At 46.6% G+C, this 25,710-nt stretch overlaps 1 protein-coding gene across 2 annotated transcripts in view; it reads right to left on the reverse strand.

Annotated features, from left to right (window-relative positions):
• Positions 1-25,710, reverse strand: part of plxnb1b (plexin b1b) — a 100,062-nt gene that overhangs the window by 54,534 nt on the left and 19,818 nt on the right. For both annotated transcript variants that reach the window (XM_089010329.1, XM_089010328.1), the window contains exons 2-11: positions 22,016-22,086; positions 16,241-17,405; positions 13,194-13,376; positions 9,095-9,223; positions 8,802-8,902; positions 6,865-6,997; positions 5,833-5,989; positions 3,266-3,374; positions 3,065-3,173; positions 1,193-2,056 (exon numbers count right to left, since the gene is read on the reverse strand). In XM_089010329.1, the coding sequence (XP_088866455.1) occupies positions 1,193-2,056; positions 3,065-3,173; positions 3,266-3,374; positions 5,833-5,989; positions 6,865-6,997; positions 8,802-8,902; positions 9,095-9,223; positions 13,194-13,376; positions 16,241-17,395 (2,940 nt within the window). In that variant the 5' untranslated portion in view covers positions 17,396-17,405; positions 22,016-22,086. The remainder of the gene's footprint in view (positions 1-1,192; positions 2,057-3,064; positions 3,174-3,265; positions 3,375-5,832; positions 5,990-6,864; positions 6,998-8,801; positions 8,903-9,094; positions 9,224-13,193; positions 13,377-16,240; positions 17,406-22,015; positions 22,087-25,710) is intronic.

Raw genomic sequence — 25,710 nt, forward strand, 5'->3', positions numbered from 1 at the left:
TCATTACCAGAACCTCCTCCTTGCACCATATCACCCCCGTCCTCCAAGAGCTCCACTGGCTCCCCCTCAAATATAGAATCAACTTTCAAATTCTTCTTTCTCCATTTTGCGCTATCCATAACCTTGCCCCCCCCCCCCATACCTATCTGACCTTCAAATTTCTATTCCCTCTGATACTATATAATGTTCTTTTTTCTCCACTTTGCGCTATCCATAACCTTGTCCCCCATCCGTAGCTGACCTTCTTCAAATTTCTATGCCCTCTGGTTCCCTCAGATCCTCTTCCTCCCTCCACCTCTGTGTGTGGGCCCCCTGCCCGTCTCAGCATGACGGGGGACAGAGCTTTCAGCTGCTCTGCCCCCAAACTCTGGAACTCACTTCCTCCCAATATTGGTAACATGAATTCTTTCAAATCCCATCTCAAAAGGCACCGATTTAAAATTGCATTTTCTGTGTAGCTCTGTTTCTTGTGTCTGTTTATAATTGTCTCATCTCTCATCTCATTTTCCGGAGCGCTTCTTCCTCATTAGGGTCGCGGGGGTTGCTGGAGCCTATCTCAGCTGTCTTCGGGCACGAGGCGGGGGACACCCTGAATTGGTTGCCAGCCAATCGCAGGGCACACAAAGACATACAACAGTCACTCTCACACTCACACCTAGGGACAATTTGGAGTGGTCAATTAGCCTGCCATGCATGTTTTTGGAGTGTGGGAGAAAACCGGAGGACCCGGAGAAAACCCACGCGGGTCCGGGGAGAACATGCAAACTCCACACAGGGAGGCCAGACCGGGACGCGAACCGGCGACCTCTGCACTGTGAAGCCGGTGTGCTAACCACTCGACTACCGGGCCGCTATTTATAATTGTATTTTATTTATTATTGTATCTATCCTTGTCTGTGACTGTAAAGTGTCCTTAAGAGCTTTGAAAGGCGCTTGAAATCAAATGTATTATTATTATTATTATCAAGTGCAACAATAAAAAGAGGTGTCAATAAAATGAAGAGATGAACATTGACAGAGTTGACCTGTTGAAGCAGCAAGTTGAGAATGGGAAAGAATCCGAATCTGAAAGCCTTTCATGGTCCCACAAGGGGGACATTTGCAAGTTGAAGTGGGTGTTGAGAAAGGGGCATGGCCGTTGGGGCCCAATTGAGATTTGGCGTAAGATGACGCAGAGCGGCTCTCAACTCACCAGCAGGAAGCTGTCGACGGAATCATACTGGAAGTCCACTTCAGGATCTACCAAGTGGGGATAAACGGGGGAGGCGATGTCAACGTCGCCATCGCCTGAAAGGACGACGGCGGCTGAAAAAGTGGCCGTGTTTTCTGCACCGTCGGCAGGGGGGTCTACGTCCTCCTTTGGCCAAAGCGCACCGGAATTGCTCCCCTTGACTGGAGACCGAGTTAGAGACCGTTGGGGCGGTACCGGGGTTGGCGCCAGGGTTACGTCCATTGAGACGGAAGATTCCCAGCGGCTCGCTTCGTCCATCTTAACGGATGTCAGGGGCGGATAGCCAGACGACGTTGGGGTTGGCGCTTCCGCCCATCTTAGTGTTCCGCCAAGTTCTCGGGTGTCAGACTTTGCCGTCACCTCCAAGGAGTCAGAATGTGGGATGACTAGAGGCATGATGGACTCCACATCCGCATCGTCTGTCACTGGCAAGAATTCGCCACTTGGCGTAACTTCTGCACTCTGCAAGTCTGGATGTGTGTTGCGCTTGGTTTCGTCTGCATTCGGAGCTTCGTCGACCTGGCTTGTGGTGGCCGGCGGTGGAAATGTGATCGGCGTGGCTTTGGTGAAGGCCAAGGCACTGGAAGACCAAGGTGTGCTGGGTGTGGTCGTCATCTGAGTGACGACGGGGTGTGTGCTGAGAGAGGCTAGCGGGGAGGTCACCGCTTGACTGGTCTGTGCCAGAAAAGTCGTTGCCGCTGCTGGCATCGTGACTCTGATGGTGGGCGCCGTGGTTGAGTCCAACGTGGTGGACGTGGTGGACTTGGGAGTCGTCAAAACTTGCAGGGTTTTGGTTGTGGCAGGAGTTGAGGTGGGCAATGTAAACTTTGGTGGATTGTTTGGTGGGGGTTGAGGGGAAAAAAAAAAATTGAGACCAAAATTAAACCAACAGAGAAAAACAACAAATACAAATAGAATCAATATATAATTGTATTTGATTTATTATTGTGTCTATGCTTGCCTGTGACTGTAAGGCAGGGGTCAGGAACCTATGGCTCGAGAGCCATATTAGGTAGGCTCTTTTGATGATTGCATATGGCTCGCCGATAAAACTAAACAACATATTCTCGCTTTTTTCGCCGTTCATTTCCTGTTGGGGCTGCAGTTGGCCGAAAGCAATATTTTGATTGGATGATATTGGCCGTCATGTTGAAACAGGTAAACGCCCCTTTAAATGAGCCCAACAAATGCACTTCAGCTTGAATGCACCGGCGTATTCGCCTTTGAGGAGAGAAAATGTTCTGATTCTAATTAGCAATGAAACAATACCATCGATGAAACAGTCGAATGTCAGTGCCATTTTAACAAGCCCCATGTTAACGTTAGCATCGACATACTTTTGCGAGAAGATATTGCAGATAGCAAGTGTGGAAGCTTATGAGCCGTGTGCTGGCTAGCTCGCAGTAACTTCGCCTCTGGATCGGCAAGTTGAATTTAATTCCGATCGGTTGCCTGGATTTTACCAAACACGAGAAACGGAAAACTATTCATGTTAACGGTGAGTACTATCACAAAGTTATTTGAAATAATACATTCTGACATTTTGTTGAAAAGTTGCCGTGCGTGTGTGTGTGCGCACATACAAACACGCGTGTGCGCGCACCCGCGTGCGTGTGGCTCTCACTGAAAAACATTTCTAAATATTTTACTTTTATGGCTCTCTTCGTCAAAAAGGTTCCCGACCCCTGCTGTACGGTGTCCTTGAGAGCTTTGAAAGGTGCTTGTTGTTCGATAACAATTGTTAGATACATTGTTAGATAACAATATGAACTTCACACAAGTAATGGAGGTGATGTTCTTTCCAGTTGCGCCATTTCTCAGCATGTAACTTACGTGCTGATTATAGATGATGACGCCGTGGTCACAAGTGGGCTTGTGAGTACACGTGTGCTGGTGAACGCACCAATTGCAACCCCACCGGCTCAGGACGCAGCCATGACAACTGCAAATGGACACGGGAACAAAGCACACGCGGGTCAGGATGCAAACGTCAGTAGCCTGGGAAACACTGCGGCATTCCATCATTGTACTCACAGCATACTCCCGGAAAGCTGCTTCACAGCCATGCAGTCATAAAAGGTGAAATTCCTCTCGGCAACGGTGACATTGCCAAAACGAAGAGACAAGAGGACGCTGACAAAATCTGTGAGGGCCAAAAATCAGAGGAGGAACGATGAAAAGGGGAAGGGAAGTTGCTTGATGGAGTCGCCTTTACAAAGTGTCAAGAGAGCAGCGCAGGAGTCTTCCAATTCTATTCATACGCTTCCATTTTGGTGCATTGACAACAAAGATGGGCTTTCCCAAAACAATTCTCCTCAAACAAATCTTGCTTGCATGGGCAGATTCTGCAAAAAAAAGCATTGTTGGTCCGGATACTCGTCGAAAACCAGAACCTGGCTCAGCGCTAGTTCAAACCAATCATGAAACACAATATTGACCTCCTTTAAATGTCTGGACAAGTTGCGTCCATAATTTGTCAAATGACTTCTACTGAGCGCATTTGACAAAGATTCCAGCGCATATAGGCGAAATTTTACATTTTAAGACTCGCACTGAATATTCCGGAAGTCTTGTTTTCAAGTTGGCGACGAGTCCTCACGTCACGTCACTGAAGGAACGCCCCTGACCGAGAAAGGACACATTGCATCACCTCAATGCATTTTACGGTACTTTGTTTGGTCTGAAAACTTCGTGTTGATAGCGAAATTAGAAGGAAAACACATCAATAACGCCATGGTGAATCCTTGTGTGTTGCACCGAGCATCTATTTGATATTCGCTGACAAAAATTCAAAGGAAATAATAAGCACGTTTCCACTGAGCTTTGTCGCCACCTTCTGCCTCTTTTGGGTGCTACATTTCCCCACCACCCAGATACCTCAAAATGACACGGAACAAATTCTTTAATCGATTGCAAACAGGTATGCTTTCCTCTTCAGAACTATTCGAATCATATTCATAACTGGATGAGTGACAAGAAAGCATCTTCTCAGTTTTTTAAGCCATTGTTTTGATTCTTGAGCAAGGCAAGACGTCTTGGCGTGACAACACGAACAAGGGGGCGGGACCTTCTGAAACTGGCCATGGAGCTCTTCCAGGCCAAAGATGATGACATTCTTCAGAACGGGGACCGAGTGTCCACTCTGGCGAAGGCGGAAGTATACGCCGAAACATGTCAGGTATTTGAACACCTACAATACACTGTCTGTAAGAAAAGAATCTGGTTTTAAGTAGATATCAAGTAGCCAGGATGAACTTAGTGTCACATCGTCGTCGCCGTCCTCAGCGCGCCCCTCCCCTCCTGTCACCTCCTCCGCTGCTCTTGGAGACGGCCCCTCCCTTCCTCACTTACCCGGGCTCCCGCACCTGTGTCCAATCCCTTTGATTGTGCCTTCTGGCAATAAAAGCCACTCTCACCTCGCCGTCTCTGTCGGAGTATTCCAGGAAGTTACCCTCGCTACTACCTCGTCGTCGGGTCTGTCCAGTTAGTAGTTACCATTATCTATCTCACTGTTTGTTATTTTCTATGCGTGTCTCAGTAAAGACCTTCTGTTGGAAATCTGTCTCACCGTGTATTTCGGATCCTAACCGCACCACCTTCCTTCGTCACTCGAGTTGTGCCTTCAAGCCTCGAGTGTCGTGACACTTAGTACAACTAATCTGCATTGATGTTGACATCTTGCAGCTTATTATTTGTTATTCAGGTACTTATATGCCACATATCGCGGAAGTTGATGCTATATTGCTTATTCATGGAGCTTCCTAGATGCTTCATATGTCGTGTCCTTCATCAGTTTCGTCAGACACAACTCGAATTGACATGGAAGGACTTCTGGAATCGATGGCAAACATCAGAATCAGAATCATCTTTATTGTCAAGTATGTCAAACACACAAGGAATTTGGTCTCCGGTAGAACACGCTGCACTAGTATCATCATCAAAAAAATTGCAAAGTGGGAATATACAGTTCCATTTGGGTTACTGTTCAAAGAGTTAATGGCTTGGGGGAAGAAGCTATTTAAATGTCTGCTGGATTTGGTGCGCATGGATCTGTAGCGCCTGCCTGAGGGGAGTAGCTGGAAAAGGTGGTGGGCAGGGTGCAGAAGGTCCAGTCGGATTTTCCGCGCCCTAGTTTGGATTCTTGCAGTGTGCAAGTCATCGAGAGTTTTATGCTTTCCTCTTCATAACTATTTGATCATATTCATAACTGGATGAGTAACAAGAAAGCATCTTCTCCCAATCTGAACTCTCTGAAGCCATTGTTTTGATTCTGGAGCAAGGCAGTTTGTGAAGGAGTATCCTGACGTGACGTCACGAACAAGGGGGCGGGACCTTCTGAAAGTCCCCAGTTTCAAGCTGATTTGTGTCAGATTTTGAACACTTGCAGTCATTTTCATTGGTGTTTTGCGTTTGACTCAAAATATCAGCCTGCGTGTTTTGGCTATTTTAGGTGCTCTCAAACATTTTTCTGATGTCAGTTAGGAAACCAAAAAAAATGCTGTCGGTAATCCTTGAATTAAAAACCCAGATTCCAATATTGGATGTCATTTAACACATGCACCAAAGAAACAAAGAAACCCAAAAGACCAAGAGATACTGACCCTGTCCAGCTGGTACCATTGGCACTTGGCTGGTGTCTGGAGAGCGACAGGTGACCCCACTTTCAGTGACTGTGGCAGGGCTGTGGAGCTCTTGGAAGAAACACGAGTAGGACCGGTCCTTTTCTAACACCGGAAGCCCTGGAACCGACAAAGAGATCTACGGACACAGCAGACTGGGGATTAATCACTTTGGAAATGTTCAACTTCATCATCCATTCATGTTCGACAACACTGAAAGCTAAGTTAACAAATGAAGGTCAAAAAGAAAAGTCAAGGCAAATGTCCGGCGAAGATTGAGGGACCAATCACTGCTCACTACACCTGACATCATAACAATCAGAATCAGAATCATCATAATAACAGTGTCTGAAATCACGTTTGTCGTTTCCAGTAGAATCAAAATTCAAATAGAGAATAGCTTCCTGTATTCAGTCCTCACTTTGTATTTTTCAGTTTTTTTGCTCCGTTACAAAATGTTGTGCGTCCCAAACCGGGCGCAATTCATAATTGATGACCGTTCTCTTCTCGTGACACTCAACTCTATTTACAGTGGCTGAAATAACGCCTGCCCGGACGCTCGGGGCGTGCAACTTTTACGTTGGGCGGACAACTTACAAAATGTCTCCGCCCGGGTGGCCGAAAAAAAAAAAAACAATCCGAAAGATTTCTATCCAAATCAAACGTTTGCTTTAGTCAATAAAGCAAAGATTTCGAAATTGAAATACATTCTTCCAATTTCGAAATCTTCGTTTGGTTTGAACATTTTAAGAATTTTGGTTAGTTTGTCAATTTGCATACTCGCCACGGCAGCCAATCAGAAGCCTGCTTCACATTTTCGGACTTTCCCGAGCATTATAAGATTGTGCATTTTTGTATTATTTTGTATATAAGTAGATGAATAGAACCTCAGCCCCAGAAGAAAGATTCAAAAGAAGCTCATAACATTGATGACGCTACAAAAGGTAAACATACCTTATCCTGTGAGTGTAAAGTGTCCTTGAGAGTTTTGAAATGCGCTTGGAATTGACTTACTGTCCTGGTTTGCTCCCTGCTGACGTTTGAGGGCTGGAGTTGTTGGATGGCCAAACACTGCGCTTCCATGCGGAAGCTCCAAAGCCACTGGCCGGGCTGCTTCCCGCGCAGACACTCGGACTGCAAAAGGCATCTGCGGGGAGGGCCCAGGCTGGATGTCATTTTGGGAGCACGCGCTCAACACGTCTCAATGTACACGTTGGCTACGCAAAACATCTCAGGAACTTGCGTTTACCCACAAAAGGCAAGCCGCATCCACACAATCAAATAGTGGACACTTTGCGTCTGTGTAGGCCAGGTGTCGGTCGGCAACCTATGGCTCTTGAGCCATATCTGGCTCTTTCTCGCCAAGAAAACTAAATACATATTCTGGCTTTTTCACTGTTCATTTCCTGTTTGGGCGGCAGTTGGTGGAAAGCGCCATTGTGATTGGATGATACTGACCTATGGCCGTTGATGTCGTAACAGGTCAACGACCCCTTTTAAAATTAGCCTGACGAGTAAAAAAACATTGTGGAGGAAAAAGTTCTGCCGTCATTCTAATTTGCAATGTCCAAAGTCCAAGATGGCGCCCGAGTAGGCAGCCGTCAGCAAGTGCTCTCATGAGCCTTACTTTTTTTTTTTTTGGTCTTGTTGTGTGTTTTCTTTTGTCACTTGGTGTGGAACGGATACGGATTGTTTTTCAGCATTTTTGACCACAACATTCATCAAGGAGGAGACTGTGCTGAGCGCTCGCGCCTTTTCGGCAGCATGAATATGCCAGTACTCTTTTTGAATGGGAGGAATGTCACTGTCATTCGACTGTCAGAGCGCCGATGCGTATGTGGAACTGTTGCGGCTTGGAATTGAAGCGGATTTATGTGGGACAGGAGATGTGAGACAATCTCTTTTGGTCAATGGATGCAACAGCTGCGTGTTTGCTTTCAACATTTAGCTTGTAATCGACGTGCACATGATGTCCCTGATCCACAGGTGGAAAGACGCTTGATCCTCTCCTCTTTCATCTAGAACTGCTTCATGTCACAAAGAGGGTACAGAAAGTGCCTAAGAATGAATGACTCTCTGTGTCTTTGTGTCGTCATATTATTTGTTATTTAGTCTTTTTTTTGTTCTTTTGACTTCAAGACGGCGCCCGAGAGTGGCTGCCTTTCAAGCAGCTCCCGTATTTTGTTTTTCTACTTTGCTTCCGTTCATCACTTTGCTGCTGTGAAAAGTCCATTTCTCCACTGCTGCCAGACTAATAAAGGTAAATCCAAATCCAAAGAAACAATACCACGAATGAACCAGCTGAATATCAGTGACATTTTGCTAACGTTAGCATCAATATACTTCTGTGAGAGACAGCAGAAAGCAAGCGTGCAAGCTAATGAGCAGTGTGCAGGCTAGCTAGCAGTCACTTTGCCTATGGACCCGGCAAGTTGACATTTGTTCCGTTCGTTTGCCTGGATTTTTTACCAATCATGAGGAACGGAAAACAATTCAATGCTGAGTATTATCATAAAGCTTTTTGAAATAATATATTCTCACAGTTTGTTGAAATCACGTGCGTATGTGTGCGTTTGGCTCTCACTGAATAACATTTCTAAATATTTGACTTCTCTTAGTCCAAAAGGTTCCCGAGCCCTGGTGTAGGCTGTCGGTTGTACAGGACTGGTCCATGGAGGGAATCGGACTTCTGAGGGCGATAGCGCGCAGGCTCGGTCACGCAGCCGATTGAAATGAGCACAGCCGTTCTCAGGCCTCTGCAGGGCTGGCCCATCAGCTGATCATTTCAATCAGGCGTTTTGCAGCAGAGCGATGAAAAACAAGCATGAAAATGGCCCTGCTTTGAGAGCCAAGCATGGCTGTCAAAGTCGGTGGGGTCCTCGGAGGCCGCCGTGCTGCCTTTTTTCCATGTCGAACAGCGTCGACATGGAAAATGCCGTGGTGCATTTTACCTTCCGTCAAGGACGCACCAGCCGCAATAGGGATCGTGGGCCTGCAGACAGGAGGGACAGTCCGGGTGCCGCTCGCATTCGGCGACCGGTCTCTTTTGCAGCTGGAAGCAGAACGACACCTCAACGTTTAGCATCCGTCGTTGGCTTCCATCAAACGCACGTGATGCCAGACATTTTCATTTTCAACAATGCAAAGCGAGGACACGACAGCAATGGGCTGCCAAAGAGGGACGGCCAGATTGCAATTGGAAAATCAAGCATCCCACACAAGGCTTTTCAGGCGTGTTTCTTACCATGTTGTGGGTCATGATGAAGAGATGCTGCTCCTCTTCATCCAAAACAAGGTCTGCACTGATGGCTGCGTTGGGCTGAATGGCGCTAACGGCATATTCCTCCACCTCGCCGTTTGGTCCCAGGAAGACCTGAAGAAGGCATATGTGACTTACATCTACAACTGCTTCATGTCACAACGTGTTTACAGAAAGTGCTGAAGAATGAATGACTCTCTGTGTCTTTGTCTTGTCATATTATTTGTTATTTATTTATTTTTTTTAACTTCAAGATGGCGCCGCAGGAGTGGCAGCAGCTTCTGTATTTTGTTTTTCGACGGCTTTCTTTCCTCTTTCATAACTTTGCTGCTGTGAAATGTCAATGTCTCCACTGCGAGACGTATAAAGGTACATCCAATCCAATCCAATCAACGACCCCAAGATACACTTATGACATGACTCATATCGGGAGCAAATGTGACAGATGTGATTTGTGTGTGTAAGCTCTCAATGGTACAGGAGTGCTCCATCGATGAGAAGGTTTCTTCAGCCGTCATCTGGACAAAAGTGAAGGTTTCGGACGTTTCGCCTCCTATCCAAGAGGCTTTGTCAGCAAACTAAAATTTGCTGGTAGTTTTGGCCCCATATAAAAATCCCTACTATCCAGAGGTGGCGGTGCCAGGCTCTGCTGTGCTAGGTCCCTGCTCTCAGGTTGGGGGGAGCAGAGGACTATATATACCCTGCTACACTGATTGCGTCTATTGTCCTGACTAATTATGGGGTCTTCGACTGCCCTGATTGCCCCATTTGCTCTAGTATCATCACCTCATCAGAATAACTAAGCCTATGTGGTAATGATCCAAGAAGTCTGTTGTGAGAACGATCATAATTAAACCTCACCCCACCATAGCGGTTTAGTGAAGGGTTTTGCCGTTTTATGAAAAAAGCTTCTTTGACTCCTCCTTTCAAACCATCCATTTTCTTTTGCTAATGAGTGGTTGCATATGTACCGCAGACTGAGGCGCACTAGTATTATCCCTGCGATGGTGATAGTCTTTTTTTGAGAATTGATTTAGTCTCCCCAATGTACAACAGGCGAAACGTCCGACACCTTGAAAGAAGTACAGATGACGGCTGAAGAAACCATCATGGATATGTGATTTGCGCCAATACATGTATTACAATACATGAGAGTGTGGAAAAGAGGTGAAGAAGCGTGTCCAGGCAGGCTGGAGCGGCTGGAGAAAAATGTCAGGTGTGATGTGCGATAGAATGGTTTCAGATAGGATGAAAGGAAAAGTGTATAAAACTGTGGTGAGACCAGCCATGATGTTTGGACTGGAGACAGTGCCGCTGAAGAAAAGACAGGAAGCAGAGCTGGAGGTAGCAAAGCTGAAGATGTTGAGCTTTTCTTTGGGAGTGACCAGGTTAGATAGGATCAGGAATGAGTACATTAGAGGGACAACTCATATTAGAGGCTTTGGAGAGAAAGTCAGACTGAGATGGTTTGGACATGTCCAGAGGAGAGAGAGTGACTATATCGGGAGAAGGATGCTGAGTCTTGAACTGCCAGGCAGGAGACCGAGAGGAAGACCCAAGAGGAGGTTTATGGATGTGGTCCAAGAGGACATAGCTGGTGTGAGAGAAGAGGATGCACAAAACCGGGATAGATGGAGGACATTGATTCGCTGTGGCGACCCCTGAGGGGAAAAGCCCAAAGGAAAAGAAGAAGACATGTCACGTAGAGGCCAACGTCATGGTCAGGAATTGGCTGTAAAAATCAGGATAGAATCCCAAATCTGGAAGGCAAATGCTCAGTTCAGTGAGCACATCAATTTGGAAGACATTCTGGAAGTGTGCGGCGCAGCCAACAAGCACAGATGACAAAGATGCAACCTCAAAGTTCTTTGGGCAGAATTACTGACGGTCAGCGACGAGGTGACGCGTTGCAGCTTGAATTCTATTTCAAACGCGGCCAATTGTCACCATCTGGTTGGTGACCAACGGGTGGCGCTGTCGGCCCCGCCTGCACCTGCACAGGTTTTGCTCGTTCCAATCAGTGGCAGTCAAAAGGACTCCCGGCACAACCATTCATTGTCGGCTCAATGTATGTGTTTGTGTCACCTTGTCAGATTTGCTTCCTGCTCCTCAATGACACCCTGCTGCTTCCTCCTGCCTGCTTTTTTGGGATCCACCACCATCACCTCCTTGCAAACCGTGACACCAATCAATGAGCAAAGAATCATTGCAAGAAGATTGCAAGAGGAGCTTTCTGTCGGGATTGACAATAAAGCCGTTTTCAAGTCACGGATTACCTCAAGCGTCGGCAGGAGAGAGACTGGATTGCATTGGATGGACCTTTATTTGTCTTGCAGTGGAGACTTTGACATTTCACAGCAGCAAAGTTATGAAAGGAAGATGAAAGAAGTCGAAAAACAAACTACAGGAGCTGGTATAGTCATGATGCCTCCGCTTCAGAGACAGGAACCAACTTTTGACTTGTATTGAGCTATGAGTTGAAATAACCCTTCAAGATTCAGAATGCATTGCCAGGGTTTAGTCATTGCGACTCAAACTATTGCTAATTATTCATGGCTGCAAATCATTCGAATCACTGCTGTGATCGTGAGACGTCACGGACTGTCGTAAAAAAGCCAGAGACTATGACACCCGTGCTGCAAGAAGGAGAGGTACCGCCGCTCGTTACTACCGACTGCTGTCAGGCTTAGCAATTCTCAATATTCACATGGGGAAAAAAGGACTCTTGTACTGTAAATATGGGTTGATGCAGTACAGCTACATATATCAACATACCTTTTCTTGATACTTGCACTATGTACAGTTTTTTTATGAAACGGTTTTGCACATTTACAGTATACATCTCAGTCTGCGGACATTTTTACTCTGCTTAGAATATCTTGGTTTTTTTATATCCTATCACCCCCCCTTCCCACATGCCCTTTCAAATTGCTGCCGTGGACTGCAATTTTCCCCATTGTGGGACGAATAAAGGTTTTCTGATTCTGAAATCACAACATTGCGAGCTAACTTCTTGGGTTTTCACCCGATTGTGAATGTGTCTTTCCGTTCCAAGTGGATCTTGCCACCAGTGGACTGTTGCCCTGCAAACAACAGTGTGGAGCTTTGTTGGCCGGCCATGGTGACCACCAATGGCCACTTTGCAAACTCTGCGTGATGTCATCAAGTCGGGGTCTGAATAGCTGCCATTGTCCTCCTGCTGCTCGGCCACAATCTCTCAAGCACACACCACAAAGAGCCGCGCTCGGGTTAAATATGCCATTTTGGACCTGGCAAAGACTCGCCAAGCGCAGCACTGCTATGCTCAGTGTGTTCATGACTTTCAGGCCTAAATCACAAAATCTTGAAATGAATCAAAATGGAAACAAGTTGCGATTTTGTCATGAGGGCGTCCATCCTGTGGCGTTGTTTTGTTTTGTTTCAATGTGTTCCTTTAGTACAGGGGTCGGGAAGCTATGGCTGGTGAGCTATATCTGGCTCTTTTGATGATTTCATCTGGCTCGCCGATAAAACTAAATACATATTCTTGCTTTTTCGCTGTTCATTTTCTGTTGGGGCTGCAGGTGGCAGAAAGCACAATTTTGATTGGATGATACTGGCCGACATGTTGAAACAGGTAAACGGCCCTTTAAATAAGCCCGACGAGTAAAACAAATGACGAGTACAATTCAGCTTGAATGCACCGGAATATTTGCCTTTGTGGGGAGAAACGCTTCTGATTCTAATTTGCAATGAAACAATACAACGGATGAAACAGTCATCATCAACATGTCAGTGGCATTTTAACAAGCCCCATGCGAACATTAGCATCAATATACTTCTGCGAGAGACAGCAGAAGGCAAGTGTGGAAGGTAATGAGCCATGTGCAGGCTAGCTAGCAGTCACTTCGCCTATGGAGCCGGCAAGTTGACTTTCATTCCAATCGTTTGGCTGGATTTTTTTACCAATCATGAGGAACGGAAAACTATTCATGTTAACGGTGAGTACGGTCATAAAGTTATTATCAATCATTTATTCTGACATTTTGTTGAAAAGTGGCCGCCGTGCGTGCGTGCGTGTTTGCGTGCGTGTGAGAAGGTTTACCTTGTGCAGGTTCCCTTTGGAGTCTCCCAAGAATGCAATTGTATGTCCTTCCCTCATGCTGACTGCTACAGCTGTCAATCGGGCAGAGGGACTGTCCAAAATGGTTTCAGCTTCCACAGCGATGCGACTCCCCATAGGACTGGGCGTGTGATCAGAGCCGCAAGGGTACCTCTCCAGCGTGTTCTAAATCACACCAAATAGATACGCACTCATATGAAATCATGCCTCACACAACATGTACACTTGCAAGAAAATGGAAAGGAGCCCAAAAGGAAACACGGGGATTTCGGCAATATTGCCCCTAAAATAAGATGTCATTTTGGTCGAAATCACAACAAACGAGTCAACAAGTTTTTTGATGTATTCAGAAGACACGTCTTGCAAACGTTCACAAAGCGAGGGGGTTCAGGGGCCAGATAAAGTCAACCACTCGCATATGAGAGCAAATCAAAGTCAACAGTCACCCAAACTAGAGTCCAGTCCAATCCAGTTTTGAGTTGGCTCTCCTGTACTCGTTCTGATGTGAACCAGGCAAGACAGAAAAGACCTCGTAATATACACAAATGTGAATAGCAAGCGCAGTGTCTGAAAAAACGTCTGCCCGGACGCCGGGGGCGTGCAACTTTTACGTCAGGCGTACAATTTACAAAACGTCTCCGCCCAGGTTGCCGACAACGTCCTCAAGAAAAATGGTTTGTTCGTCAATTTGCATACTCGGCACGGCAGCCAATCAGAAGCCTTTCCTATAAGGAGATGCCAGCGTGAGGTAATTTGTTATGATCAGGTGATCGGTCGCTAACTTCGGGTAGGCAGAGAGCCAAGTAAACAACAGTTGTCAGTGAGTGCCATCATTGTTTTGTGAGCTTATGCCTTTTAGTTTTGCTTTTGTTGAATGAAAGTATTTGCGTTTTAGTACGATGGTGATATCATGTGTGGTTGTTGGCTGTACCAAATGTTTTGTGAACGGATCCGGGTCAAAATTTCAACAAATAACCATCACTAAAGGAAGAAAACAAACCGATTCGTTTGGCAATTTGCCCACTTGGCACAGCAGCCAATGAGAAGCCTGCTTCGTGAGTCTGGACTTTCCCGAGCATTATAAGGTCGTGCATTTGCGTATCATTTTCCAAAGTAGATGCACAGAACCTCAGCCCCAAGAGAGATATTCAAAAGAAGCTAACACAATTTAGGACGCTACAAAACGTCAATGTACTGTAAAATGTCCTTGAGAGTTTTGAAAGGCGCTTAGAAATTACATGTATCATTATTATTATTAAAAGCATCATGAAAAGAGGAGTTCACGTAGCTTGTAGCAGACAATGCAACGCAAACATTGCATTGTGCATCATGACGACAAATGACAACTGGAGCAAAATCATCAACAATGGACATTTACCATCAATTAAGCAAGGGAGCATTTTTGTAGGTACATCCTTAATTTAAAAAAATCCTTTATACTTTGCAGCAATGTTTTTTTTGTGATTAGTCGTCTTATTGTGTTTCAAGTTGTGAAAAATAGGTCAGGCAACTTTTCAGAGTTGTCTGCCCTGATGACCACTAACTTTTTGTCATGAGTTTCAGACACTGTCAAGCGGGTCAGGGCTTCCCCTGCCTAGTGCCCAAAGACGGCTGGGAAATGCTCGAGTACTCCCCGCGACCCGAATGAGGATTAAACGGTCTGGAAAACACATGGATGGATGGATGGATGGATGGATGGATGCATGGCAGATATTCTGGTGGACTGTGATGGAGTGTCCCATCTGATGGCAGACGAGTCGATTGCGGCACATGTTGCCAACTGTCATTTAGGTCACATTTGTTTGTGCATTCTGGCATGGGATGGAATGTCTCCGGAGGAACTTTGGCCATGTTTGATGTCAATTCAAAAACAAAGCATGTTCCAAAAGGTTTAGTCACCCCTCACACCACTTCTATCCTCGTCCACAGTCTCGTCACCTCCCGTATCGATTATTGTAATTCACTTCTTTTCGGGGTCAATCAAAAATGTCTTCATAAACTCCAACTAGTCCAAAATTCCTTAGCCCGGATCATCACAAACCCCCCAACCCCCTCATTTCACCACATCACTCCTGTCCTCCAACAGCTCCACTGGCTCCCTGTTAAACTCCGTATTGAATTCAAGATACTTCTGTTTACATTTAAAGCCATCCATAACCTTGCCCCCCCCTATCTGTCTGACCTAATTCAAATCTCCGTTCCTACTCGGGCCCTCAGATCCTCTTCCTCCCTCCACCTCTACACGCCCTCTGTCCGTCTCACAACGATGGGGTGCAGAGCTTTCAGCCGCTCCGCTCCTAAACTCTGGAACTCACTTCCACCCAACATCCGCAACATTGACTCCCTTCCTATTTTCAAATCTCACCTGAAAACCCACCTCTTTAAACTTGCTTACATGGTCTAATTTATTATGCTGTTTTATTATTTATTGTTTTATGCATGATTTTACTGTTTTGTGTGTTGTCTTTGTTGTAAAGTGTCATTGGGTGTTCAGAAAGGCGCTTGTAAATTAAATGTATTATTATTAGTCAAGGCATCAACTGTCACGCCACAACTGTCTGCAAAGTGGCCAGGAACAAGGGCTGTTTTGGTTCCTGTCTCAGCAAGCGCTTTCATAGTTGCTTGTGTTTCAACAATAAATCGAGGGCCTCGTTCTGCTCCTTTGTCACAACCACAAGAAATATTAGTATGAAAAGCAGTTTGAGCATCATCTACAAATGAAGCCCAACACGGCCCACAAGCGGCAAAGAGGCACGGCTTGACTCTGCCAAACCAGATGTGGACCAGTTGTGGCATGAAGCACGTAGGCCGGAAATCCATTGACAACTCCGGCAGGATTGAGCCACCCTTACATTCAGGTCCACATTTGTTTCTTTCTTGGCATAGCCTTGTTTTGCATCGCTGACCTTTTTTCCCAGTGTCTTCACCATTATTCATCAAAATGAATTAAAGCCACCCATTCAAGAAAAATGTCAGATGACATCTCAGTAATTGAGAGTGCAAGTTATTTTTTCATTTGTTGAACTCACCTCCAGTAAGTTGACACATTTGGATTTGACTTCATACTCAATGTACGCTGCCTCGATTCCAGACTCTCTGCCCATCTTAGTGTAGCACAGGTCTCTGGTGGCGTTCATCCTGCGGTCCACGTCTTCCATGTGAAACATGCATAGGGCAGAGTCCGCACTGGCTCGGTTGGATGAAGCCAGCCGAGTGGAAAAGACACCTAGAAGAATCTCAGAGCCTTGACTCACGGTGCCGCGTTTGGAGAATCCCATCTGGACCGCTTGAAGGAGGTTATAATGTTTCCCTGCCCGCGAACGACACGCCAGGGGCACCTCCACGTACGAATAATAGGCTTGGTCGTCGCAACATACGCGAGAAACGTAGGTGCGGTATTCGCGCGATTTTGACTTCAGGTCTCGCCGATAGAAGAGGAAGTAGACATGAAGATTGTAGGCGAAGGACGAGACAAAATGATGGTCATATTCCGAGAGGCGACCGGCGACGGCCAATTTGGCGGTTTCCTCATAAGAAAAGACGGGTTCCTGGTCCAGGTTCCGTGTGGCGATGGGCGGGTGGCTGCTGGTGTAGCCTCGCCCGACAAACAGAAGCGGTTGCCTGTCCGGGTGAGAGCGAACGATGAGGCCAACAGTGCTGACGTCGGGGTGATTGGCCGCCACGTATTGGGTATCCACCGGCGTCTCGGTGGAGAACAGCACTTTGTTGACGGAATCCAGACTTCGTTTTTGGCAGATACCTTGGTTGACGCTGCCGCAAGCAATGAGTTCCATGGAGTACGGATTGGTCAGCAGGAGCGTGTTGTGGTTGCTGGTGAGTCTGGCTTGAGGGCAGTTACTCTCTGTGACAGGAGGCAAGCACTCTCTGCTGTCTTTGACCGGTCCGGTGTGATCCTGGACCTCCAGCTGAAGGAACTTGTCCAACTGAAACAAGTTGTCGCGAGCTCCGATGTAAACCCGACCCACGTTGGGGTGAGGGTGCAAGGCCAAGTGCTCAAATTGGCTGTCGTTCCACGTGAAGGTGGGATACGAGGGAGAGGAGTCTGTTGCGTGTACACCAAAAGCAGGCTTGGACAGAAGGCCCAAGAGGCTCGCTAATAGCACATAGAAGAGCAGCGGTTGCATTGCTTTCGCTGGAAGATGACATCTCACCCACGCTGGCATGGCAACAGATCTAATTGAGGGAGACAGACAAAAAAACTTGACAACTTGGAGGGAAACGATTGAGCCTCTAGGAACATGAGCGAGAGGCCTGCTGACGACTCCACCACACAAACTAAACCCATACACAACAAAATGCCATACGCTCACTGAATATCAACAATTTAGAGGAGGTGTCGGGAACCTATGGCTCGCGAGCCATATACAGTGATACCTTGGCTTACGAACTTAATTGGTTCCCAGACAGAGTGTGTAAGGTGAAAAGTGTGTATCCCAAGCATTAATTTCCCATAAGAAACTATTAAAATGAGAATAATCCATTCCAGGTCCCTATAAAACATAATTTTCTACTTTCTAATTTTTAAGCCTTAAAACAACACAAAATATACCTTATTTTATGTATAATAAATGTGCTATGGTATTATAATTAAAGAAATAAACTGTACTGTATAATAAAGTGGTTTTATTGACCTTTGTGGTGGTCATTGATGGCTTGATGGAATGGAGTGGCCGCTTTCATCAGCATTAAACACTTGATGAGGAACATGGCCTTCTTCCACCATCTTGAGGAATGATCCCTTGGAGGTGCTTTCTCTGCGATCATTTTACCTAGTTCCTCATCAATTGTGTTCTGTCTAGCTGCGTTGATAGCTTTTTGAATCAAGTGCACCGATGGCTTGTGTGGGTTATTTGTGGTGCCTGATTGATGGTATATTTTAACCTTGCAGTCTACACTCTGCCTTTGAACTATGAAAGTTGAAATGAGTCCAAATGTCACTGTTTTCTATCCATGTTCTCACTCTGTCTGCCATCTGCCTGTCTCTTTAATGTTTAAACCCTCCCCCTCACTGCTGCGTTCTTAACCAATCACATGGCTTTAACCGAAGACTGGGGGCGGTGAGTAGAGGACAAAAACAAGTCGGCTGCCATTTTCTTGTTAGAAGAACGGGCTCATTCACGAATGACACATCGCTCATTGTGGCGCTCCGTGTGTATCCCGAAAAATAGTTGGTATGCCAAGGTAAAATTTTCATAAATTTAACGTTCGTAAACCACAAAGTTTGGCCAAGTTGTTCGTAAACCAAGGTATCACTGTATTTCTCTTTTGATGATTGCATCTGGCTTGCCTATAAAACTAAATGCATATTCTCGCTTTTTCACTGTTCCTTTCCCGTTTGGGCGTCAGTTGGCGGAAATCGCAATTTTGATTGGATGATATGATACTGACCTATGGCCGTTGATCTCGAAACGGCTCCTTTTAAATAAGCCCGACAAGTTTTTAAAAAATGACGTTGAATGGACGGATGCAATAAAACAATACCATGAATGAAACAGTTGGATATCAGAGGCACTTTGACAAGCCCCATGCTAACGTTAGCATCAATATACTTCTGTGAGAGACAGCAGAAAGCAAGCGTGGAAGCTAATGAGCACTGTGCAGGCCAGCTAGCAGTAACCTTGCGTACACGGCAATTATCACAGTTACAGTAAAGTCTTGTTATATCGATAGTACTGCTTAATATGATACTATTTTCATTTCCCGGCAAATCTTTTATGATATACAGTGGGACCTCGGTTTACGAACACCTTGCCTTACGAACTTTTCGGTTTACGAACGTTAAATTTATGAACGCACTACTTTTCGCGATACACACCCCCCACCACGGCTGGCGGAGTAATCTTCCGCGGAAGAACACCAAAGCACATGAGCGGAAAGCACCCCAGTCGGCCTGCCTTTCCACATCCCCTTTCTCTGAATGCACACGTCAATTCAGAGCGAGCAAGAGAGAGAGAGAGAGAGAGAGAGAGAGAGAGAGAGAGAGAGAGAGAGAGAGAGAGAGAGAGAGAGAGAGAGAGAGAGAGAGAGAGAGAGAGAGAGAGAGAGAGAGAGAGAGAGAGAGAGAGAGAGAGAGTGAGAGAGAGAGAGAGAGAGAGAGAGAGCGAGAGAGAGAGAGACGTCGCCGGCCTGCCTTTCCACACCCCCTTTCTCTGAATGCACATGTCGATATAGAGCGAGAGAGAGAGAGAGAGAGAGAGAGAGAGAGAGAGAGAGAGAGAGAGAGAGAGAGCACATGTCGATATAGAGCGAGAGAGAGAGAGAGAGAGAGAGAGAGAGAGAGAGAGAGAGAGAGAGAGAGAGAGAGAGAGAGAGAGAGAGAGAGAGAGAGAGAGAGAGAGAGAGAGAGAGAGAGAGAGAGAGAGAGACGTAGATCGCCTCCAAGGAGTTCTTTTACAGATACTTTTGCTTTTTTGGGACCGAAAAAGACACTACAGGCTCGTGTTCAGCCTAAGAAGACACAAAAGAAAATTACAGTCGAGGAGAAGAAGGAGATAATTGAGAAACACGAACGAGGTGTGCGCTTGTCTGATTTAGCCGCTTAGCGGATATGCTAAGTCCATTTCAATGTGTATCGTGTTCAGCTGATAGAAAAGGCTTGGCATGATGTTACCCTTCGATCCTTGAAAGCAGCATGGAAGAATTTGTGGCCCGCATTCATCCTTGAGAGGGACTTTGAAGGATTTGATCCTCATGACTCTGTTGTTTTGGACGACATTGTTTCCATTGGACAGAACATGGGACGCAAAGTGGATGCAGATGAGCTTGTTGCTGACCATAATGAGGTCCTCAACACACAGGATTTGATTTGCTAAGCGGAATAATGTGCCGACTTTTATTGAACAGTTCCATCCAGAAAAGACTGTGGCTATGAGAATCGTCAACATGATGAATGATAATGTGATGCCTCAGTTTCGTAAGACCTTACAAGTCAGAAAGCAACAGGTGTCAATTAAGAGCCATCAACGACCATCACAAATGTAAATAAAATGACTTTATTATACAGCGCAGTGTATTTCTTTGCTTTCTTCAAGCTGAATCGATATTTGCTTAAGGATTTCAATACAGTACCACCATTAGTGAAATCTGTATCTATCACACCGTTGGTAACGTCACCAGCTTTCGTGTAGCCGAGTTTACGTCTTTCATTACTGCTGCAATAACATCTGAAACATACTGTAGTCTTCTTATATACAGTTGTTAAACACCAATTTCAACCATGGGGAAACATAAGAATTGTGATATCGGAACAAAGTACAAGGCAATAGTGGCTGTGAAAATCCTACTGGACCCTCCGCACCCTGCCCACCACCTTTTCCAGCTACTCCCCTCAGGCAGGCGCTACCGATCCATGTGCACCAAATCCAGCAGACATTTAAACAGCTTCTTCCCCCAAGCCATTAACTCTTTGAACTCTTTCAACTCTTTCAACAGTAGCCAAAATGGAACTGTATAGTGCCACTTAGCAGTTTTTTTTGACGACGATACTAGTGCAGCGTGTTCTACCGGAAACAAATTCCTTGTGTGTTCTACATACTTGGCAATAAAGATGATTCTGATTCTGAAGGGCAATCCAACAAGAAGCGCGAAAGAGTTCGACGTGCCGCAGGATACTTTATCAACGTAAGTAATGTAAACGTTGCAGTTGTTGTTTTCCTGACATGTATTTAATTGAGTTGTATTCAGATTTCATTTTATCGCTTGCAATAATCACTGTTTTTCATACTGTGTGTACATGCTGGCATTCATGGTTTTTCTCGTGTGTGTATAGAACAACGTGAGGATTTTGCATTAGTTGAGTTTAAGAAAATAAATAGTCATTAAAAAGTGTAAAGACATTTTTATTTAATGAATAAGTTTATTTTTCACTTCACCACAGTACAAAACATGCTAGATACGCAATTCATGAACTCAAGGAGAAAATTACATGCGATCTTTGATCAAAGATCCCCCATTTATTGCCCACTTTTAATGCAGTTTGGCGCAGGATCGGATATATCGATAGTACGGTTATATTGATTTTTTACCACTCCCGAGAATATCGCTATAACGAGACTTTGCTGTATTTTCAATAATATATTCTGACATGGCGGCCCGGTAGCTGAGTGGTTAGCACACCGGCTTCACAGTGCAGAGGTCGCCGGTTCGCGTCCCGGTCCGGCCTCCCTGTGTGGAGTTTGCATGTTCTCCCCGGACCCGCGTGGGTTTTCTCCGGGTCCTCCGGTTTCCTCCAAAAACATGCATGGCAGGCAGATTGACCACTCCAAATTGTCCCTAGGTGTGAGTGTGAGTGTGACTGTTGTACGTCTTTGTGTGCCCTGCGATTGGCTGGCAACCAATTCAGGGTGTCCCCCGCCTCGTGCCCGAAGACAGCTGAGATAGGCTCCAGCAACCCCCGCGACCCTAATGAGGAATAAGCGGCACGGAAAATGAGATGAGATGAGATGATTCTGACATTTTGTTGAAATCACGTGCGTGTGTGTGTGTGTGTGTGTGTGTGTGTGTGTGTGTGTGTGTGTGTGTGTGTGTGTGTGTGTGTGTGTGCGTGTGTGGCTCTCAATGAAAAACATTGAGAGTAAATATTGTCTGTCTCTCTTAGTAAAAAAGGTTTCCAAGCCCTGATTTCGAGCAATGGCTTGCAGGCTTTCATTTTGATCTTCTTTCTGCAGTTCATTTTTATACCAATAATAAATGTCAGAAATACCCTCTGACCCCACCACCCCACCCTCCCGTTAAACTAAAAAAATCCTTGACAATGCTCCCATGTCACCCTCAAGACAACTCACCATTGACTTTCTTTGATGTTTTACAGCGACATTTGACCTCTTAACCTTCTCACAGTAGCTGTGGACTTAATCTGAAACACACAGATGAAAAAAACAACCTCAATAAAATGACTTGAATGATTTGGTGAAATCAAGTGTGTATATTGCCTTGTTGATATTTGATTCAATGTTGGTGACCCATGCAGGGGGGTTAACGGTTTTTGGATCTGTTCAATATCAGATGGCCACTTCCCAATCATGAAGAGAGCTTTTCATGTAAGATTGTGAGAGAAAGATGTACTTGATGCATCGCAAGCGGAGTTGGAGACACTGATGTTTTAATAAGCGGACAGTTTTCAGAGTAAAACATTTGTGGCTGTTCAGTGGCTTGACTGTCCCACGTTGGATTGGGTGGGCAACAGCCGCTCTTCAAAGGCAAACGATACAAAGACAAGATTTGTCTAATCCATCTCGCTGACTGCGGCCCACGACACGGAAAGAGCCAATTATGGACACAAGCCGACTGGTGCACGACTTGTTTGGGATTTGCTCCAGACCGGTGGCCATTTTCTGGCCTCGCTTTGATTGTTTTGGTCGGCACAGTGAAGCAGACATTCACAAGAGAAAAAAGGTGCACCCGAAAGTCAGGCGAAAAGAGATCCCAGCGACAGGACGCAGGTGCTTGAGTAGGACTTTTCTCACTGCCCTTACGTTATCTCCGTGGATTCATTTTGAAAACAATGTGAAAGTTGACCATGTGTATCACATCATCCAATTGGACTCTGCGATAACTGGAGCGAGCGAGCGAGCGACCTATCAGTTTAATGCGGCGTGAGAACTGCGGCGCCGTCACAATCTATGAGTAATGTTCAACAACAAACCTGCTCTGCCAAAGGCAGACACCCCTTTGTCAGAAAGCCATGTCAAACCGCCGCTCGTGGCAGCGCGCAGCGTCTATCAGCAGCTTGCGGCGCACATGCTTATGATACAGGAAGGAATTTGATTCCATTAGCCTTTATGAGTGTCCTCCACACTTATTTGTCATGTCTTTTTTAGGATGATACAGTGCTAACAAATACACATTTCTTGCGTGTTCTTGTACGTACGGTCAGTACTTGGTCAAGAAAGATGATTCAATCCAATCCAATAATACATTTCATTGCTAAGCGCCTTTCAAAACTCTCAAGGTCACTTTACAGTCACGGGATTACATTTATCTGTGGGTGAGTGGCACATCCTCCTCTGTGCTTGGAACGGGCCCCTCCCCTCCCTACTCTCCGGACTCACTCACCTGTTCGTCATTCCGTTAATTGTGCCTTCTGGCCATAAAAGCCACCCATACCGTTCGGTCAGTGCCGGTGTATTCTCCAAAGTTCCCCGTCACCCAGCCACACGCAGGTCTGTTTCGCTGTTCTCCTCCATTGCCTGATTTCCTGTTTTGCCTTATGTGTCTCAGTAAAGACTCTTATTGAATCACTGTCTCCACCGTGTATTTCGGATCCAACCCTTACTACTTCCCGTCGTCCCTCGAGTTCTGTCACCACTCCTTGAGCGGACGTGGTGGCAGATACTATACACAGCATCACCACCCGGCAGAAAAAGACTGGAACGAGTGTCGTGGGCTGCTCGCTGGATCTCGCCGACGTAGGAGACAAATTCTTATCCGCCCTAGGCCATCAGGCGGAGCGTTCGAGCCAGCTGGCGCAAGCGATCGCGGACAACCGCCACATCGCGTCCTCACTGGCTCAACATCTACAGGAGGTCGAGAAACGCCTCGCTACCATGACGGCGCCCCCGTGAGTAGGCTAGCTCTCCCTGCCACACCCCTCACGCTACGAAGGCGAACCGCTGTGCTCAATTCTTGATGCAGTGCTCGCTGGTTTTTGAACAACCTTCGTTAGCGATGAGGCTAAAGTGGCTTTCATCACCAGCCTGCTCACGGGCCACGCCAAGTCGTGGGTATTGGCCGTCCGGGAGTCCCAGCCCAAACTTTGCAGCTCCTACCCGGATTTTGTGGCAGAGCTTCGCCAAGTATTCCACCACCCGGTCACAGAGTGCGAGGCTGAGGGACTCCTTCACGACTGTGTGCAAGGAACGCGTTCGGCCGCTGAGTACTCCATCGACTTCCGCATCCTGGCTGCCCGGAGTGGCTACAACGATCGAGCGCTGAGAGGAGTGTTTCGTCGCGGACTGAGCACCGCTCTCAAAGACGAGCTGACCACCCGCGACACTGGCACCACCCTCAGCAAGATGATCGATGTAGTCATCTGCCCGGACAATCGCCTCCGGGAGCGGCAGCGGGGGCAAGGTACCCAGCGGTCCGGCGAACCCGGAAACGAGCAGCGGCCGACCACACCCGACGGCGACGAGCAGGCGCGACGCCAAGAGGAGTCCCCGAGCCGCTGCAGGTGGGGGGCGGGGGCGATCGAGCCAACCCCGGGGGTCGCCGCACTCAAGGCCCCCCACCTAAAACCTCCAGCACCCGTAAGTCCCCGGCCAAACGGCGACCGCGGCGGCCATTGGAGGCATCGAGGACGGCGCCCGTCACGCAATTGGAGTTGGACGGCGAATTATTCCGTCCAACTCCCAAGCTCTACAGGCGCTAGTGGATTCGGGGGCGGACGGGTGCTTGCGATTGGTTGCGATGACTGCGCCATTGAACTGCAGCCGGGGGCTCCACTACCGGATTCCAGACTCTATCACATCTCACACCCGGAACAAGAAGCCCTGAGCACATACATTGACTCTTCCATCGCGGCGGGACTTATCCGACCCTCGCGATTCCTGCTTGGCGCAGGGTTCTTCTTTATCAAAAATAAAGACAGATCCCTGCGCCCGTGTGTCGACTATAGGGGTCTGAACGACATCACCATCCGCAACAAATACCCTCTCCCCCTCATGGACTCGGCCTTCATGCCTCTCCAATCGGCTACCATCTTCACAAAATTGGATTTGCGTAGCACATACCACCTGGTTCGCATCAGAGAGGGGGACGAGTGGAGGACCGCGTTCGAAACGCCCTTGGGGCATTTTGAATACCTGGTGATGCCGTTCAGACTCACCAGTGCTCCCGCCGTATTCCAAAACCTCATCAACAATGTGCTCAGGGACTTTCTCAATGTTTTTGTATTTGTGTATTTAGACGACATCCTCATTTTTTTCTAAATCCACAGAAGAACACCGGCAGCATGTCCGACGGTCCTGGTGCGGCTCCTGCAAAACCGGCTCTACGTGAAGTCAGAGAAGTGAGAGTTCCACGTCCGCTCTCTGTCTTTTCTGGGTTTCGTCGTGGAGCAGGGGCAGCTCCGGGCCGATCCCGCCAAAACCAAAGCGGTGGTAGAGTGGCCAACCCCGAAGACTTCTTCCCTTTGACCTCCAACGCCATTCCATCAAGCCATCAATGACCATCACAAATGTAAATTAAGTGACTTTATGATACAATGCAGTGTATTTCTTTCATTACAATACAATAGCACATTTATTATACACAGAATAAGGTATGTTGTGTGTAGTTTTAAGGCTTATTTAGTTGAAAAGTATATTTTATGGAAACCCGGGAACGGATTATTCCCATTTTATTGGTTTCCTATGGGAATTTTTTTTTGAGATACACACGTTTCGCCTTACGCACTCTGTCTGGGAACCAATTAAGTTCGTATGTTGAGGTCTCACCTAACAACATACAAATAGATTTTCTGCTGTTAATTTTGGGTGGG

This window comes from Hippocampus bargibanti, linkage group LG12 (genome assembly GCF_051943395.1).
Source record: "Hippocampus bargibanti isolate YZ-2025 linkage group LG12, ASM5194339v1, whole genome shotgun sequence".
NCBI lineage: Eukaryota > Metazoa > Chordata > Actinopteri > Syngnathiformes > Syngnathidae > Hippocampus > Hippocampus bargibanti.